At 35.7% G+C, this 19,337-nt stretch overlaps 1 protein-coding gene across 2 annotated transcripts in view; it reads left to right on the forward strand.

Moving 5' to 3' along the window:
• The window catches only part of PNPT1 (polyribonucleotide nucleotidyltransferase 1), a 49,396-nt gene that overhangs the window by 28,872 nt on the left and 1,187 nt on the right, over positions 1-19,337 (forward strand). For both annotated transcript variants that reach the window (XM_040453681.1, XM_040453682.1), the window contains 13 exons: positions 231-267; positions 3,356-3,422; positions 3,505-3,594; positions 5,371-5,424; positions 9,967-10,073; positions 10,571-10,642; positions 10,734-10,797; positions 12,289-12,372; positions 12,688-12,771; positions 13,846-13,952; positions 14,029-14,084; positions 15,043-15,121; positions 19,069-19,116. In XM_040453681.1, the coding sequence (XP_040309615.1) occupies positions 231-267; positions 3,356-3,422; positions 3,505-3,594; positions 5,371-5,424; positions 9,967-10,073; positions 10,571-10,642; positions 10,734-10,797; positions 12,289-12,372; positions 12,688-12,771; positions 13,846-13,952; positions 14,029-14,084; positions 15,043-15,121; positions 19,069-19,116 (949 nt within the window). The remainder of the gene's footprint in view (positions 1-230; positions 268-3,355; positions 3,423-3,504; positions 3,595-5,370; positions 5,425-9,966; positions 10,074-10,570; positions 10,643-10,733; positions 10,798-12,288; positions 12,373-12,687; positions 12,772-13,845; positions 13,953-14,028; positions 14,085-15,042; positions 15,122-19,068; positions 19,117-19,337) is intronic.

Consider the following 19,337-nt stretch of genomic DNA (forward strand, 5'->3'; position numbering starts at 1 on the left):
AAGTGCTTATAAAGCAAAATTATTTTCTAAATCTGTGTAAAATTCATTTATAAGTCCCAGAAAAAAATACTGTCTCTGACATTCATCCTTCTAGTTCTTCTGGTTTTCAATTTCAGACCAACTCTTTAATACCTAGTTATTTTTTAGATACCCTTAAATCTTTTTAAGTTCTTTGAAATTATGTTTTTGTATCTATGTGATGTTTTTAATATTATGCTTTTTGTTTGTAGTGGGATAAAAGATAAAAATTTCATGCTGCACTATGAGGTAAGATAAATTTTTTCCCCAGTATTTTACTATGAAAAATTTCTGGGATATAGCAAAGTTGAAAGAACTTTATAGTGAATACTTATATGCCCACTACCTCGGTTCTATTAATATTTTACGGTGCTCGTTTTATATATCTGTTAAGGTGGATTTGGGGGCGCCTGGGTGGCTCAGTCAGTTAAGCGTCCAACTTCGGCTCAGGTCATGATCTCGCAGTTTGTGAGTTTGAGGCCCGTGTCGGGCTCTGTGCTAACAGCTCAGGGCCTGGAGCCTGCTTCACATTCTGTGTCTCCATCTCTCTCTGCCCCTCCCCCACTTGTGCTCTGTCTCTCTATCAAAAATAAAATTAAAAAAAAATTTTTTTTTTAATAAAATAAAAAAAGGTGGATTTGGGCACTATTGTTTCTTACATGCAGAAAGGAATTTAAAGAGCTAAGCCATAGTCTTCAGTCAACAACTTCATGTTCTGAATCATACATAAAAGTTAAAGTATAGTAGACAGCTTTGTTTTAGTCAAGAAAAAGTCATGCCCATTCACATGTGTCAAGCAAAACTGGGACTTCTCAAATACCTCAAACGACAAATCACCTTCTCCCTTTAGTTCATTTAAATGTTCATATTTTTACTCAGTTGATAAATAGTAAAAGAACTCTAAGGTATTTGAAAGTAAATTACTTTATGTGAAATTATTATGAGTTTGTGATTGACTTTATTTACAACTAATCCTAAGGAACCAGACACTATATATAGCATTTTAATTTTAGTATTTGAAGCATATATGCAGGGAGGCTGGTATAAAAGTAGCAAGTCTCTTCACTTTTGAGTGACCATTATTGGCTGCCCAGAATCCCAACATGTCAATTTTGTTGAGTCTGCTAGAATTAATAGAGAACACTTCACGTAGACAGTAATTGCTAGAGAATATCCAGAAACCTGGAGATTTTCACAGGTTTTCAGTCCCTTATAAATACCCTGTTCTGGATATATCCAGATGTTATAGAAGCCAGAGAGGAATTATAACTGAGTGAAGCATATCCTTCATTGTGAGCTACACAGCACATGACAGTCTTTTTAAAAGGGCAGTTCTGAAAAATGCAGCTCTAGCTGATTACTGGGAAAAGAAGTGAGGGAGGGGGCATGAAAAGGATATAGGCTGTTATTGCTGTATCATTTGATTTTTAAAAAAAATTTTTTAAGTGTACTTATTTATTTTGAGAGAGAAAGCAAACAGGGTAGAGGCAGAGAAGAGAGAGAGGGAGAGAATCCCAAGTAGGCTCCACCCTGTCAATGCAGAGCCCAGTGTGGGGCTCAAACCCACAAACTGTGAGATCATGACCTAAGCTGAAATCAGGAGTCCGACACTTAACCAACTGAGCCACCCAGGTGCCCCTGCTATATCATTTCATTTTTTAAAAACTTTTTATTGTAAAATGAAACACAGATACTGAAAAACCTATAAAAGGATGGCATAATGAGTTTTTATAAGGCAGAGACCCTTACAAACTACCACCCAAGGTAGAGAGTAGAATGTTTCCAGTCACCCCAGAAACCTCTCCATGCTTTTCATCCTAGTCTCAATATCATTCTTTCCCTAAAAATAACTACTCTCCTAAGTTGTATTGTAATTACTTCCTTGCATTTTTAGTGTACATCCCTAGACACTATAGTCTTGTCCATTTTTTTTTTTTTAATTTGGGATTTCTCTTTTAATCTATAGGTTTCTCCTCCAGTACATTCTTTTCTTTTCAGTCTGTCTGTTGAAGTCCCAGAGCCATCTGACCTGTAGAGTTCCCCACAGTCTGAATGTTGCTGATTACACACTCATGGTGCAATCCAGCAAGTTTCTCTGTCCTTCTATCTCCTGAAAATTGACTGCATTCCTGAAAATTGATGGCTAGATCCAGAGGCTTGATCAGATTCATGTACCATGATCACTCCTTTTTAAAAATACTTTGTTGGGGTGCCCGGGTGGCTCAGTCAGTTAAGCATCTGACTCTAGATTTCAGCCCAGGTCATGATCTTGCACACACGAGTTTGAGCCCCACATGGGGCTCTGTGCTGACAGTGTGGAGCCTGCTTGGGATTCTCTCTGTCCCTTCTCTCTCTGCCCCTACCCCGCTTGCACTCTCTCTCTCTTTCTCAAAATCAATTTTATTAAAAAATTTTTTTTTTAATTTCAATGTTTATTTATTGAGAGAGACAGAACTGAGTGGTGGAGGGGAAGAGAGAGAGGAAGAGACAGAATCTGAAACAGGCTCCAGGCTCCAAACTGACAGCAGGGAGCCTAATGTGTGACTCGAACTCACGAAACGTGAGATCATGACCTGAGCCAAAGTTGGATGCTTAACGGACTGAGCCACCCAGACACCCCTTAAATAAAAATATTTTGTTTAAGAAACTGGAATTCCGGGGCACCTGGGTGGCGCAGTCGGTTAAGCGTCCGACTTCAGCCAGGTCACGATCTCACGGTCCGTGAGTTCGAGCCCCGCGTCGGGCTCTGGGCTGATGGCTCAGAGCCTGGAGCCTGTTTCCGATTCTGTGTCTCCCTCTCTCTCTGCCCCTCGCCCGTTCATGCTCTGTCTCTCTCTGTCCCAAAAATAAATAAACGTTGAAAAAAAATTAAAAAAAAAAAACAAAAACTGGAATTCCAAATTTTTATGGGAAATTTCCCAATATTTTAGATGACTGCAACTAATTCATATTCCTTTGAGATACTGTATTGGTCAAATAAAATAGTTTGCCACCTCTGACTAAAAGAAAACCCTTACTGAAAAAGATCTCTATTTCTTCAGTGTGCATTTTTTTTAATTTGTATATATTTTTCTTATTATAAAAATGTAATACTTAGTCATTGTTATTAAGTCCCCATAACCATCCATGTTCCCCTCTGGCTCATATACACACTAGAAATAGATACCTTTAGCAGTTTGTTGTATATTTCAGATATTCAGACGTTTTCTACATATATAAATGTACTTTAAAAAAAAATGGGATTCTACTGTTTTGTAACTTTCGTTATTATTTTGGTAATATAGGTTAGATATCTTTCCATATTGGTTGTTTATGTATATGTGTTTATTTTTTTAAGTTTCCTCCTTATGCAACTAACGAAATTGGCAAAGTCACTGGTGTGAACAGAAGAGAACTTGGGCACGGTGAGTACAAATCTGTAAACTCAAATGGTATTCTTACAGAGACTTAATACATTTATCCTTATTATTTTCTATTCTAATTTAGGTGCTCTTGCTGAGAAAGCTTTGTATCCTGTTATCCCCAAGGATTTTCCTTTCACCATAAGAGTCACATCCGAAGTCCTAGAGTCAAATGGTAGAGTATTAATATAAATTTTTTCTAGTCAAAAAGACCAGAACTCTCTATATATATTCTTTTCATAATTAATGTTACATTATGCTTATAACTACAGTGCCCAAGTCCATTACAAAAGAAAAATGTGTTTAATCATATACTGTCTAAATCTCTGTTCTTAGCCAATGAGATGTTTCTAAAGCAATATAAAGTGAATATTTCTCTTGATCTTTTATAACTTATCCAGTTGGGGATGTTTATTTTTAGAATAAACAAGGCCAGCTTACAGCAAGAAAGCACCAGAAGAGAGCGATCCATTTGGTAGGGGACACCTATCATATATCACAGATACAAGTAAATAGCAAACAGAGAGAGTCTGAATTATAAGATCAAATTTAAATTAAAATTAAGTCCCCAGGTCAAGGCAAGGTATGGTCATTAGAGATAGAAAGATCACAGAGATCTCAGATATATCAGACATAGATCAGATAATATTTTTAAAAAACAAAAACACGGGGTGCCTGGGTGGCGCAGTCGGTTAAGCGTCCGACTTCAGCCAGGTCACGATCTCGCGATCCGTGAGTTCGAGCCCCGCGTCAGGCTCTGGGCTGATGGCTCAGAGCCTGGAGCCTGTTTCCGATTCTGTGTCTCCCTCTCTCTCTGCCCCTCCCCCGTTCATGCTCTGTCTCTCTCTGTCCCAAAAATAAATAAACGTTGAAAAAAAAATTAAAAAAAAACAAAACAAAACAAAAACACCCTCTGAATTTAAATTAGAGACTTTCTGTTCTCTACTGGGTGTGACTTAGGGTCCAGTGAGAGAGCCAGAGCCTGTATCTTTAACTGACATCTGATTAAGCAACAAAAGAGGTGTGCTGGTTTTTGTGGGAGGTTTCTTAGAATCTCCTATAGCATTGCTACCCAATATAACTTTATGTGATGATGAAAGTTATCTCTGCTATGCAGTTTAGGGACTGAATTTATTTCAGTTAACTTAAATTTAGTAGCTACATGTAGCTACATGTACCTATCATACTGATTTGTGTAGTCCTGTAGTTTGTGGTTTAGCAGAGCCTGTGTTATTTGCTTTTAAAAAGAAAGGAGTATGGAGGTTCCTTAAAAAACTAAAAATAGAACTACCCTATGACCCAGCAATTGCACTATTAGGCATTTATCCAAGGGATACAGGAGTGCTGTTTCAAAGGGACATATGCACCCCCATGTGTATAGCAGCACTGTTAACAATAGCCAAAGTATGGAAAGAGCCCAAATGTCCATCGATGGATGAATGGATAAAGATGTGGTGTATATATATATACAATGGAGTATTACTCAGCAATCAAAAAGAATGAAATCTTGCCATTTGCAACTACATGGATGGAGCTGGAGGGTATTATGCTAAGTGAAATTAGTCAGAGAAAGACAAAAATCATATGACTTCACTGATATGAGGACTTTAAGAGACAAAATAGATGAACGTAAGGGAAGGGAAACAAAAATAATATAAAAACAGGGAGGGGGACAAAACAGAAGAGATTCATAAATATGGAGAAGAGGGTTACTGGAGGGGTTGTGGGAGGGGGGATGGGCTAAATGGGTAAGGGGCACTAAGGAATCTATTCCTGAAATCATTGTTGCACTATATGCTAACCAATTTGGATGTAAATTTAAAAAAATAAAAAATAAATAAAAAGAAAGAAGGAAAGATAACTGAATATGTACAAGGAAATAACCAATATAACAATTTTCAACACTTAAAAAAATCAGTATATTATAAAGCAAGTATTTTTCTTTCCATAGGATCATCTTCAATGGCATCTGCATGTGGTGGAAGCTTAGCATTAATGGATGCAGGTAAAAGGATTATGTCTCAAAACTACTAACGCTTTATATGGATTTGATTAGTATTAAATATAGATCTCTTTAAAATTCGGTTTTACTGGGGCGCCTGGGTGGCTTAGTTGGTTGAGCATCCAACTTCAGCTCAGGTCATGATCTCGCAGTCCGTGAGTTCGAGCCCCATGTTGGGCTCTGTGCTGACAGCTCAGAGCCTGGACCCTGTTTCAGATTCTGTGTCTCCCTCTCTCTCTGACCCTCCCCCATTCATGCTCTGTCTCTCTCTGTCTCAAAAATAAATAAACGTTAAAAAAAATAAAAAAAAAAAAATTGGGTTTTACTAAGACTTGGAGAAGTCAGATTACCAAACTAAACTAGAGCAAGATCAAAGTACACCTTCAACTATACAGATATCTACTAGAATTCTTATCTTTGGCAAAAAGCAGAACACTGAAATTATTTACTTGCCTAGGGGATGCAGTGAGCTTTCTCACCTTCCAAAAGGTAAAGAGCTCTGCAGTTGATTCCATTCACTAAGGAAGTTTGGATCACCAAGCAGAAGTATTTAGGACCCATAAAAGAAAGTAACCATGTAATCTTCTAGTCAATTTATGCAAGATAAAAGAAGAACAATACCACCCATAGAAGGGTACACAGAATTTTAGGAAGGAAGAGTGCAGGTGGTTTAGTATAATCTCTGGGTCTAAAACACCAAAAGGGAAAGAGTCAACATGTTAAGAGGCTCTGAAAACAATTCCTGCATCCCACCAATGATGCCATTCAGAAGAAAAAGGAACCTAAAGATACTCAAGAGGCCATACAAGGAGTTCCCTCTAAGTTCACACATTTATAGTACAGAGAAATGGATAGAAAGGATACCATAACCAAGAATGAGATGAAAGAATGGTGTGAATATGTAATAACATTATCTAGAAAGATGAAAACTTAAGCCAAAGCAAAAAAAAAAAAAAAAAAAAAAAAAAAAAAAAAAATTAATTTTTTGTTTTTGGTAGTGGAAAAAAAAAAAATAATTTAGGTTTGTGTTTTCACCGTCATGCATTCATTCAACAATCTTTACTGTATCTCACTCCTGTGCCAAGTACTAATCTAAGCCCTTGGCACACAGATGAACAAAATGAAGTCCTTGTCCTTGTGGGTCCTGAATTCATCAGTCTTCCAATTTCATATTGGAAAACACAACATATTCTCAAAAAGGTGAACTGAAAGATAAAGTAAAAAGAGAGAGCCTTTAACTGCATTAAATGAATTCAGATCTTTTGGTCTAGACAAAAACCCAACCTAAAAAGACGATCTTCAGGATGAGAAAACTGACCTATGTTGGCAGTATTTGAAAAATCAGAACGTGGTATACCAAGGACACAAAAAGTTTTTAATTTTGAAAGAAAGGAAAGTATTTTCTGTAAAGCATAACCCAGTGAACTTGACTGTGGAAGACTCTTAAATAGATTATGAAAAGAAAGGTGTATAAGTGTTTTTAGGAAGGAAGGGGACTGAAGAGAAGGGACCAGAAGGGACTGACTTAAAACATGTCATAGTAAACTAATGTTCCATTTTTGGAAAATAGTACTAGATTTGGAGCAGGGGGGTGTGGGGAATGTTGCTTATGCTGTGTATCTAGAGATACACAGTTTATGATCTTTCTGTAAATGATGCAGAAATTGAGGTGGATGATAGGTGCACCTTCATAACTGGTGGAAGGATGAGCAGAGGAGATAAGAGAATCAGATCAGTATGTTGGAGTGAGACCTCAAGTGGAATGCTTGAGGATACTTCATTCTAAACCCTGTCCCTTTCAATGTTTTTGTTACTGAACTGAGAAAACTGGCCTGCTGATAAAAAGGATACTGCTAAAAAAGAGTAGGTAACTGATATGTTAAATGACAATTTTGATCTCTAAAAAATGTAAAAAACAGGATTAAAAAAAAAAAGCCAAATAGAAAAAAATTTAATTTGACAAGAAGGAATGTCAAGTCCTGTGGGAAAAGCCAACAATTCAACTCAAAACCTGAGTGCTTGCCATGCCCTATATCAGGCACTGTCCTGTGCTCCAGAGATACAAATGGTACCTATTTTTTTTAAAACTTACTGGTGTGAAAAACCCAAAGACACTAACAAATCAGAAAGATAATACAAATAGGTAAAAGGCATAAATATGCACAATATGGATGAAGAATTAGATTGAAGAAAATTTGCTTCATAGAGACAGCTACATTTCATCTTGTTCCAAAGGTTGAGTAGTTTTTGATCTGTCATTAGGAGCAGGGACCATATTTCATTCGAAGGGAACAACATGTATAAAGTTAGAAAGCAGTATAGCGTGTTTCTGAAATGTATTTGAAAAAAATATTAAATTGGGACCAGATTTTAAAGGTTATTGTTATGCTAAGGATTTTGAAATTAAAGCTAGTATTTAACAACTCCGTATTGTGTTCTATGAACTAGTGTTCCTGCTGGATATTGATTATTGAAAATTTTTATGTTCTAAAGTACATATGAGCAGGGTTAAGCAGGTTTATTTAATATGAATTAAAGAAACTTTAATATGCTAGTATGAATTCTGAATCTCTAGAAATAGGATATATACTATTTCCCTAACTTTTTTGACCATAGAAATGTATAAAAATTTCTTGAAAGGAGATAATGGGGAACTCAGAGAATTTTATGTAGATTTGATTTGAATTTGATTTTTTTTTTAATCTGATTTTTTTTTTTCTTTTTGGTAGTTTTTCCCAGCTTAGATGTTAGCCCTGGAGGATGAAGTGGGAGAGAATGAGAGCTGGGGGGAGACACTAAAATTTGGGAAACCAGACAGGGAGAATGCTGTCAGAGCAAGAAATAATGTGAACTTGGACTAAAGGAGTAGCAATGGATGTTTCAGTATTTAGGGGAAAGGACAACTTTCTAAAAAAAAAATATTTAAAGGATAAACTATCAGATCTTTGTGACTTCATGGGATATAGGACATGAGGAAAGAAGTGTTGATTCTGGCATAAGTGTCTTAGTTGCATTCAACCAAGATAAGAAAGGCAAGACAAAAAGGATTTATTGGGGGTAATTACATTTTGAATATACGTATATATATTTAAGGTGCTTTTGGGACATTTAGCAAGAGATGTCCAAGGCAGATTATTGGGTATACAGATGTAAGGCTTTAGCAAAGAGAAGTAGGCAGGTGAGAGGGATTTTTTAGGTCATCAGCATTATAGGTGATGGTTAAAAACCATGGGCATAAGTGACATTACTTAGAGAATATGAAATGAGATTCCTCTGCCACACTCCTTTATAATAAATTCCAAGTGATAAAAAAAAAAAAAAAATGCTTGGGGTGCCTGGGTGGCTCAGTCGGTTAAGCATCCAACTTCGGCTTAGGTCATGATCTCACAGTTCATGCCCCGCATCGGACTCTGTGCTGACAGCTCAGAGCCTGGAGCCTGTTTCAGATTCTGTTGTCTCCCTCTCTCTCTGCCCCTCCCCCACTCGCGCTCTGTCTCTGTCTCAAAAATAAACAAACATTAAAAAAAAATTTTTTTTTAATGCTTATATAAAAATGAAACATTGAAGATTTTATCAAAATCTTAGGAAAAACCATTTTAGGCAGAATCCAGGAACCATCATTGCATATAAATTTAAAATTCTGTACAGGAAAATAAATCACAATAAACAAAGTCAACTGACTAGGAAATAATCTATTTTTATATTTCCTATAAACATTCAAAAGAAGTTTAACCCTTCTCATAAAAACAAGTCAAATTAAAAACAATAAGCTACATTTTTACCCTTTATCTGAACAAAGGTCGAGATTGGATGGGAATTAAGAATGTAGAACCTCAAATACTGCCAGTAAAAATATAAAATGCTACACTCTTTGGAAGGCAGTTTGACAGAATTATAATAAATATAAACCCACACACCCTTTGACTCAGTAATCCCACTTCTGTTATGTGGCCTATAAACCTATGGGGGGAGTACTCTGCAGCCATTCAAAAGAAGAAGGTGGAGCTTTGTGTGGCATTATGTGTCAATATCCAAGGTATGTTATTAAGTGAAAAAAACAAGGTGCAGGATAGTGAGAGCATTCAGTATGCTTCCATAAGTAAAGAAGATTATACTACAATTCATATTTGGGCACAGAAATTTTCTGGGAGGATACACAAAACCTAATGATGGCTTTCATGGAAAGGTAAACTGAGGGGTTCAAGCTAGAAGAATTTACCAAATACATGGTTACTTTTCAAAATATATATATATATATATATAAACACACCAAAAGCAAAAAGATGGATGGATTCTGTTAGGAGTTAAGGTTGCTATGTTTATAGAGGTTTTTGCTGAGAACAGTAATTACCTGTTAGAATTGTCTTAAGGGGCTTTTATCATATGCTTAAAAAGAAATGAGGTAGTCAGATGACCTCTCCAACTTCTGGTGATTGTCAATTTAAAACACTATTCACCTACATTAAAATAAATGTCAAGGGTATGATACATATGTGTGTTAGGCTGATATACACATTACACACAAGCTCTTTTTCTCAACTATAGGAGTTCCAATTTCATCTGCTGTCGCAGGTGTAGCAATAGGATTGGTCACTAAAAACAATCCTGACAAGGATGAAATAGAAGATTATCGATTGCTGACAGATATTCTGGCAAGTATATCCACATTTTCAAATATTTAAGAGTGAAGATTGTGCATTTTTATAAACATTTTATAAACATTGTATGTTTAGAAGAATAATATTACTTGAGAAATAAAGGTCCTTGTGCTTACTTTCTTCTTCTGAATACTAGCCTTAAATTTTATAGGATGTGAGCTTATATATATATATATATATATATATATATATATGTGTAATATATATATATATTACACTATAAATATTCATAATGGCTCACTTTAGGGTGGTTGTAAATGAATCCTTATGCATTTATGTGAGGAACATGATTTGAAAGTGATTTTGTGATGAAATAGTTACAACTTAAAGTCACAAATGAGAAGCAGTAGTTAATGTAGAAGACACTTCTTTGTTTTTAGTCTCAGAAGATATGGTTTACTTCTAAAGCTATTTTTTTTAATTCTTCTACAGTAACTGGGTGAATTTTATTTTTGTTTAAAACCATATCATACTTTCTTAAATTCTTTCAGGGAATCGAAGATTACAATGGTGACATGGATTTCAAAATAGCTGGCACTAATAAGGGAATAACTGCATTACAGGTATTTTAAAACCTATTTTGTTTCACTTGTATAATACTTAAATAATGTCATGAAGTAATATTTGTATCATTTTTTGGCTTTTCCATCTTAGGCTGATATTAAATTACCCGGAATACCAATAAAAATTGTAATGGAGGCCATTCAACAAGCCTCAGGTAAGCTAACCCAGTGTGCCTGATTCTCTTTCCATCATTGTTCATTTGTTCATGGCAACTATAATTCCCATTAAACTTATTATTAAAAATGGGCTTGTTTATAAAATACCACTTTAGAAAATGAAATTTCACGTAACAACCTTTATGAGAGACCAGAGAAAATTCAATTTTTATAGGATTTATGGAGAAGGGGGATTATAAGTAGACTTGTAAAGGTAATTAGGATATGAAGAGCTTTGTTTATTAAGTTAAAGAATTTGGGTTTTACTCTGGAAAAACTAAGAATGCTGCTATATCTGATCTCATTTATTTTATATACAGTTGACCTTTGAACAATGTGCTCAAACTGCATGGGTCCACTTATATGTGGATTTTTTTTTTTTTAAGTTTACAGCAAAGGCATTTATTTTCTACTGCCCATCCCAGTCTCCATCCAACCAACTAAAGGCATCTCACACAAAGGTCATGCCTGCTATACTCTTGACTATCCTGAGAGGCCTTCTGAAGCCATCAGCAGCCCCCCAGGGGGCCCATAATTGTGCTGGGCTAAAGATCACCCAATGTGCTGAGAGGGTGGTCCTGTCAAGCACCCAGGGCTGGCTGGCAGAAGCCTCAGCTGAAGGAGGAACATGCCCAGAGGGCAGGACAGCACTGCATAGGAGTCCCTGCACAAAGTCTTCAGTGCTTGTGGGGTTGGGGAGGGACCCACTCCCCACCATGGCACCTTGGCCTCAAGGAACCCCTGGAGACCAGTGCACTCACAAGTGGCCACAGGTGTCAGGTGAATGGCCATGGGACTGTGGTACATGCCCAGGCAGATAAGGCAGCTATACTTTGTCTCCACACAACTGTTGCTACCTGCAGGCCACCCAGAGGTTGCCACTACTGAGCCTAGGCAGTCAGGCTATGAAGCTCTGCCATTCTACAGGGAGCCCCCATCCTAGCTAAGCTACCTGACATGCCTGTGTACAAATATTTTTCAGTAAACATACAGTATTGTAAATGTATTTTCTGTTCCTTATGGTTTTCTTTTTTTTTTTTAATTTTTTTAATGTTTTTTATTTATTTAGAGGGAGGGGGGCAGAGAGAACAAGAGAGAGAATCCCAAGCAGTCTCCATGCTGTCAGCATAGAGCCCAACCTGGGGCTTGAACTCATGGACCATGATGAGATCATGACCTGAGCCAAAATCAAGAGTCGGATGCTCAACTGACACCCAGGCACCCATCCTATGGTTTTCTTAATGACATTTCCTTTTCTCTAGCTTACTTCTTTGTAAAAATACAGTGTATAATATATATAACATACAAAATGTATTACTTAACTTTTTTGTTATGGATAAGGCTTCCAGGCAACATAGGCTATTAGTAGTTAAGTTTTGGGGAATCAAAAGTTAGACATGAATTTTCTAAGCAGGGGTAGGTGTCCCTAGTCTCTAGTTGTTCAAGGTCAACTGTAGTTATAATTTTTATCATGTTTTTATCTCTTGTAGTGGCAAAGAAGGAGATCTTACAGATTATGAACAAAACTATTTCAAAACCTCGAGCATCTAGAAAAGAAAATGGACCTGTTGTAGGTAACGCATTAAAATTATTTATTCCATGATAAGGTAAACATTAATATATAAAAGTATGTTATTACTTTTAAATTTCCTTTAACTCCATACATAAAACAGAAATAAATACTTCCATAGTGAAAATGCTTTAAATTTGGGGAGATATTTTTAGACATTAGAACTTTCAAAAACTTTAGTCAAATAACTATTTTTCTATTTTACATGAAATATTTTTACATGTGTCTAAGTCAAAAAAAAATCTTGACTGATCAAGACATGTTTTATATTCATATACATATTTGAGTTATTTATAATTTTGTCTGTACTACATTTCAGAAACTATTCAGGTTCCATTATCAAAACGGGCAAAATTTGTTGGACCAGGTGGATATCACTTAAAAAAGCTTCAGGCTGAAACAGGTGAGAGTTGTATGAAGTTTGGGGGTTTTAATGCTAGGCCATGTAAGGGTCCATTTCATCTCTATTGTGATGCTCCAAAAATATGTTTAAGAAAAGAACAAGAGAAAAGAATGTAACATTGACATGTCTTTACGTTTTCTGTATGCCTCTTAATAAATCAGCATTCATCCTTAACTGTATTCAAGAAGGATCACCTAGAATTCATCAGTTTCTTTGCAACATTTTAAAATTGAACATTTAGAAAAATGTTTAGTTTTCAACTTTAGAGAATTTTGCTGTAATCTTCTATTCTGTTTTTCACTTAGTCTTATTTAAGCTATTTAAAGAGTATGTATACAAAGTTTGTATACAAAGAGTTTGTATATAAAGAGTTTGTATACAAAGAAATAGTATACTTTGTTTTTTCTGGAAACAATCTAAGTTACCTAGTACTTACCAGCTTTGAAGTTATTGAGGGAAAATGAGAAGCAGAGTTGCCTTAACCAGCTTTTTAGTTGATAAACTGACATAATTTCATCCCTTACCCGTCTGTTCATCACTCTAAAGGGTAAGAGAAAGAAGAAAAAGTGAGGAAAACATTATAGTATAGTTTCTACTCATAATTAAGAGAGCAAAGCCAAACCTTCCAAAATTAGAACTTATATATGCTTTCTCCTGCCAAACTGTAGGCTCCAAGGGCACAGGGACACTGACTCACTGTTGTTTCCTTAGGGCTTAGCACAATGTCTGATACATAGCAGGTGTGCAATATGTATTTATTGGTGAATGAATCCTATCATTCCTAAAGCAGTGACTAAATATAACACAACCCTGCCCAGCTATTTACAGGTCAATCCCTTGCTGTCACATCTACTTTTTTTTTTAAGCTTATTTATTTATTTTGAGAAAGAGGGAGAGAGAATCCCAAGTAGGTTCTGTGATGTCAGCACAAAGTCCAGTGTGGGGCCCCAACTCACAAACCATGAGATCATGACCTAAGCCAGAACCAAGAGTCAGACACTCAACTGACTGACCACCCAGGCACCCCTCACATGAGCAAATTAACTTTAATATGTTAAATTATCTTTTTAAAAGGAGTAACTATTAGTCAGGTGGATGAAGAAACATTTTCTGTATTTGCACCAACACCCAGTGCTATGCATGAAGCAAGAGACTTCATTACTGAAATCTGCAGAGATGATGTAAGTATAGATCTTATAATACTTTTTTCTTTTCTGTTGCTGTTTATTAATTTTTTGACTTATTTTGCACTTACAGCAAGAGCACCAACTAGAATTTGGAGCAGTGTATACTGCCACAATAACTGAAATCAGGTAATGCTTTTCTGGTTTTTATAAGATTTATAAGTGCACATTAACTTCCCATTTGCATTATGTACTTTGAAAGTATAAGGTATTTAGATTTTATGTCAATTACCATAGAATCATTAATTATTTTTAAGGTATATTTTATTTTCTATACTAGTTTGTTTTCAATAAGATGATTCTGCGATTGTACTAATAGATTCTTACATCTGAATTGTTTTCTTAAACCAAATTTCCCACCATTTAAATCTTCTAATAGTAAACAGGCCCAGAAAAGACCTAGACCTTTTTCTTTCTTCTTTTTCTGGTAGTTTCTTGTTAGTTTGTTGTAAAGATAGTATTACTTAATGCCTAAGGAGCGCATTTTTTAAAATGTCAGCTTCAACATCAGCTGAAAAGATTGATTTTCAGAATGAGAAAATCCACTATCTAAGAAGAAAAAAAACTGTATCAGATGTAGCCTGAATGTTCAAAGTGATATGAAATGAATAATAAAGAATAAAAACCAAAGGAGGGGCACCTGAGTGGCTCAGTCAGTTAAGTGTCTGTCTCTTGATTTCAACTCAGGCCATGATCTTACGGTTATAGGTTCAAGCCCCTGTGTTGCCAGCATGGAGCCTGCCTGGGATTCTCTCTCCCTCTCTTTCTCAAAATAAATAAATAAATATTTAAAAGTAAAATAAAATATTTAATGTCATTTCAAAATGTTTTGGGAAATACTATGAAAAGAAATACAGAAAAATATACAGTCTAAAAGCTTGTCCTTTTTATCTTTTCTCTGTACTTTGATTCACAAGTATTTAAATATGGGTTGTATGTTCAATTGAAAATATAAGTTAGAGAATCCTACTTTTTATTGTGTGTGTGGTTTACTTTGTTCCCATATGAATACATAATCAGTTTGATTATCAGTACATACACAGATATTACTATATTACTATTTTAACTAGCCTTATTTCCTTTTCAGAGACACTGGAGTAATGGTTAAACTATATCCAAATATGACTGCAGTACTGCTTCATAACACACAACTTGATCAACGAAAGGTAAAAAAAAATAAATAACTTAATTATTTTTAAAACTGCCTTAAAGGGGCGCCTGGGTGGCTCAGTTGGTTAAGCGTCCGACTTCGGCTCAGGTCATGATCTCACAGTTCATGAGTTCAAGCCCCGCATCGGGCTCTGTGCTGACAGCTCAGAGCCTGGAACCTGTTTCAGAATCTGTGTCTCCCTCTCTCTCTCTGACCTTCCCCCATTCATGCTCTGTCTGTCTCTGTCTCAAAAATAAATAAACGTTAAAAAAAATTTTAAAAAAATATAAAACTGCCTTAAAATAATCATAGTGAAATTATCTGGGTTGATGAGGATTGTGTACTTTCTCCAATACTAGCCTAAATAAAGAAAACTAAAAATGACAAAAGGTTCTTATACTCTTTAACACAGATGTTTATATTTGTTCTTTCATGATGGAATAGAAACATTCTTGAGTATTACATCTAGAGTTAACACGTGGCAGTTAACTACAAATATCTAGTTGTAGCCCTGTCTTGCCACTTTTCTTGGCCAACCAAGCATGGCAGGATAAAGCTAAAAATATGAAACTATTCAAGAAAACTATGGGGGGGCAGAGAATAGGAGTATTTGGTTTACCAAACCTTGAAATATAAAGCTATACAGAATAAAACAGTGTATTACTGACCCAGAAATAGACAATTTATGCAACAGAAAATAGAGACCAGAAGTCATCCAGGTATATGCATGGGAACATAATACATTCTAAAAGTTGCATTTTCAGTCTGTGAAGAAACAAAGATTATTCAATAATTCATATTGGAGTAGCTGGTTTGATATCTACTCTTTTTTTTTTTTTTTTTAATGTATATTTTTGAAAGAGAGAGTGTGTGAGCAGGGGAGGAGCATTAAGAGAGGAAGACACAGAATCTGAAGCAGACTCCAGGCTCTGAGCTGTCAGCACAGAGCCTGATGCAGGCCTCAGAATTGTGAACCGTGAGATCATGACCTGAGCCGAAGTCAGACACTTAATGGACTGACCACCCAGGTGCCCCTGATGTCTACTTTTTTTAATACCAAAATCCCATCTGCTTTGAGGAGCTGTTAAAAACAAAAAAACATTTTAAGGTGATGAGGGAAGAAAAAGAAAATCTGGGCATGGGAGAGTGGGGTTGAGGAATGACACTAGAAGAAAATTGGGACATTTTAATAATATTGGGACTGGGGAAATAGTTTTCAGCATGATATCAAAGCCAAAAATGTAAATAAATTGATTAAATTTGACCTTTTTTTTTTTTTTTTTTTTTTTAAGTATATGGCAGAAGGGTGCCTGGGTGGCTCAGTTAAGCCTCCAACTTCAGCTCAGGTCATGATCTCACTGTGTGTTCGAGTCCCGTGTCAGGCTCTGTGCCGATAGTGCAGGACCTGCTTCAGATCCTCTGCCTCCCTCTCTCTTTGCCCTTGCCCTGCTCACACTCACACTCTCTGTCGCAAAAACAAACATTAAGGGGAAAAAAGTATGTAGCTAAATTAAGCTGAAAGGCAAGTAGCAACTTAGGGGAAAAAATGTATATAACATGAGAGAGGTTTCATATACAAAGGGATTATATGGATCAGTAAGAAAGAGCAATAGCAATAGCAATTGTTTTAAATGCAAATAAAACTAAGTTACTATTTTTCAGCTTTCAGATAGTTGAAAATTCCCAGTGTGGGAAAATATATGGTAAAACAAATGGGCATTCTCATATACTTCAGATACTGTTGACAGGATTGGGGCAAACATTTTGGAGAGTGTTTGGTAAATGTGTATGAGTACCTTTGGCCCTAGAAGTTCAACATTAGGACTTTGTTTTGAGAGGATAATTTGAGTAAATGAATACACAATTGTTGAAATAATAATTACCTACAGAAAGGTTGAAAAAATAGTACACTGAACACCCATATACCTTACACCTAGATTCAGTAATTATTAACATTTGCAACACCAGAATTGAAAACATTAAATGACCATCTTTAGGATATCAAACAAATTACATAATTGAATACTCTATTGTTTCATACATTGATATAAAAAGATGTCCTCGGGGCGCCTGGGTGGCTCAGTCGGTTAAGCGTCCGACTTCAGCTCAGGTCACGATCTCGCGGTCCGTGAGTTCGAGCCCCGCGTCGGGCTCTGGGCTGATGGCTCAGAGCCTGGAGCCTGCTTCCGATTCTGTGTCTCCCTCTATCTCTGACCCTCCCCCGTTCATGCTCTGTCTCTTTCTGTCTCAAAAATAAATTAAAAAAATTAAAAAAAAAAAAAAAAGATGTCCTCAGCCCTCAACAAGTACAAAAAGATCAAGATCGTACCATGCATATTTTCAGACCACAATGCTATGAAACTCAGAATCAACCACAAGAAAAAATTTGGAAAGGTAACAAATACTTGGAGACTAAAGAACATCCTACTAAAGAATGAATGAGCTAACCAAGAAGTTAAAGGGGAAATTAAAAAGTACATGGAAGCCAATGAAAATGATAACACTACAACCCAAAACCTCTGGGACGCAGCAAAGGCAGTCATAAGAGGAAAGTATATAGCAATCCAGGCCTTCCTAAAGAAGGAAGAAAGGTCTCAGATACACAACCTAACCTTACACCTTAAAGAGTGGAAAAAGAACAGCAAATAAAACCCCAAACCAGCAGAAGGCAGGAAATAATAAAGATTAGAGCAGAAATTAATGCTATTGAAACCAAAAAAACAGAACAGATCAATGAAACCAGAAGCTGGTTCCTTAAAAGAATTAACAAAATTGATAAACTCCTAGCCTGTTTGATCAAAAAGAAAAAGGAAAGGACCCAAATAAATAAAATCAAGAATGAAAAAAGAGAGATCACAACCAACACAGAAATAAAAACAATAATAAGAGAATATTATGAGCAATTATATGCCAATAAAATGGGCAATCTGGAAGAAATGGACAAATTCCTAGAAACATATACACTACCAAAACTGAAACAGGAATAGAAAATTTGAACAGACCCATAACCAGTAAAGAAATTGAATTAGTAATCAAAAATCCCAAAAAACAAGAGTCCAGGGCCAGATAGCTCTCCAGGGGAATTCTACCAAACATTTAAGTTAAGAGTCAACACCTCTTCTCTTAAAGCTGTTCCAAAAAGTAGAAATGGAAGGAAAACTTCCAAATTCTTTCTATGAAGCCAGCATTTCAAAACCTTGATTTCAAAACCAAACAAAGACTCCCACTACAAAAGAAAACTATAGACCGATTTCCCTGGTGAACATGGATGCAGAAATCCTCAACAAGATATTAGCCAACCAGATCCAACAATACATTAAAAAAAATTATACACCACGACCAAGTGGAGTTTATACCTGGGATGCAGGGCTGGTTCAGTATCCGCCAATCAATCAGTATGATTCATCACATCAATAAAAAAAAAGGACAAGAACCATATGATCCTCTCAATAGATGCAGAGAAAGCATTTGACAAAATACAGCATCCTTTCTTGATAAAAACCTTCAAGAAAGTAGGGATAGAAGGATCATTCCTCAAGATCATAAAAGCCATATACAAAAGACAAATGCTATTATCATCCTCAATGGGGAAAAACTGAGATCTTTCCCCCTAAGGTCAGGAACAAAACAGGGATGTCCATTCTCACCACTGTAAAAAGATTTCCTCAACATATTATTGAATGAAAAATTAACATACTATAAGACAAGCTCATTAAGGTCCATTTTTACAAATGTAATACACACTAAGTAGACATTTGAATACTTGTATTAGCAGTAGTGATCTAAAAGTATAGAGGTCTTCAGTAATTTTTGCTATTATCTGAATACTTATGTATTAAGTCTTTATCAACAGATTTTATAATCAAAAAAACAATAAAGCTGTTTCTACTTAAAAAATGTGTACTACTATGGATATGAGGAAATTATATACAACAACTAATAGATTAACATGTTCTCTTTCAGATTAAACATCCTACTGCTTTAGGATTAGAAGTTGGCCAAGAAATTCAGGTACTTGTATTCAACTTTTTACCCTTAATGTTGTAAATTATATCCGAAGTTTGAATTTTTTTAAGTAAGCTGAAAGAATCAGAGCAACATCTGTGATTTACATTATTTATATGCTGTGCTTTTTAAACTTTAGGTTTGCTCTTAAATAGACTCACTAAAGATTTAAGATGCAATTCTTTCCCCTAGCTTATAGTTTAGTTAGAACAGTAGTCCCCTTTAGA

The sequence above is a fragment of the Herpailurus yagouaroundi genome, unplaced genomic scaffold, assembly GCF_014898765.1.
Source record: "Herpailurus yagouaroundi ecotype Mexico unplaced genomic scaffold, PumYag 210, whole genome shotgun sequence".
NCBI lineage: Eukaryota > Metazoa > Chordata > Mammalia > Carnivora > Felidae > Herpailurus > Herpailurus yagouaroundi.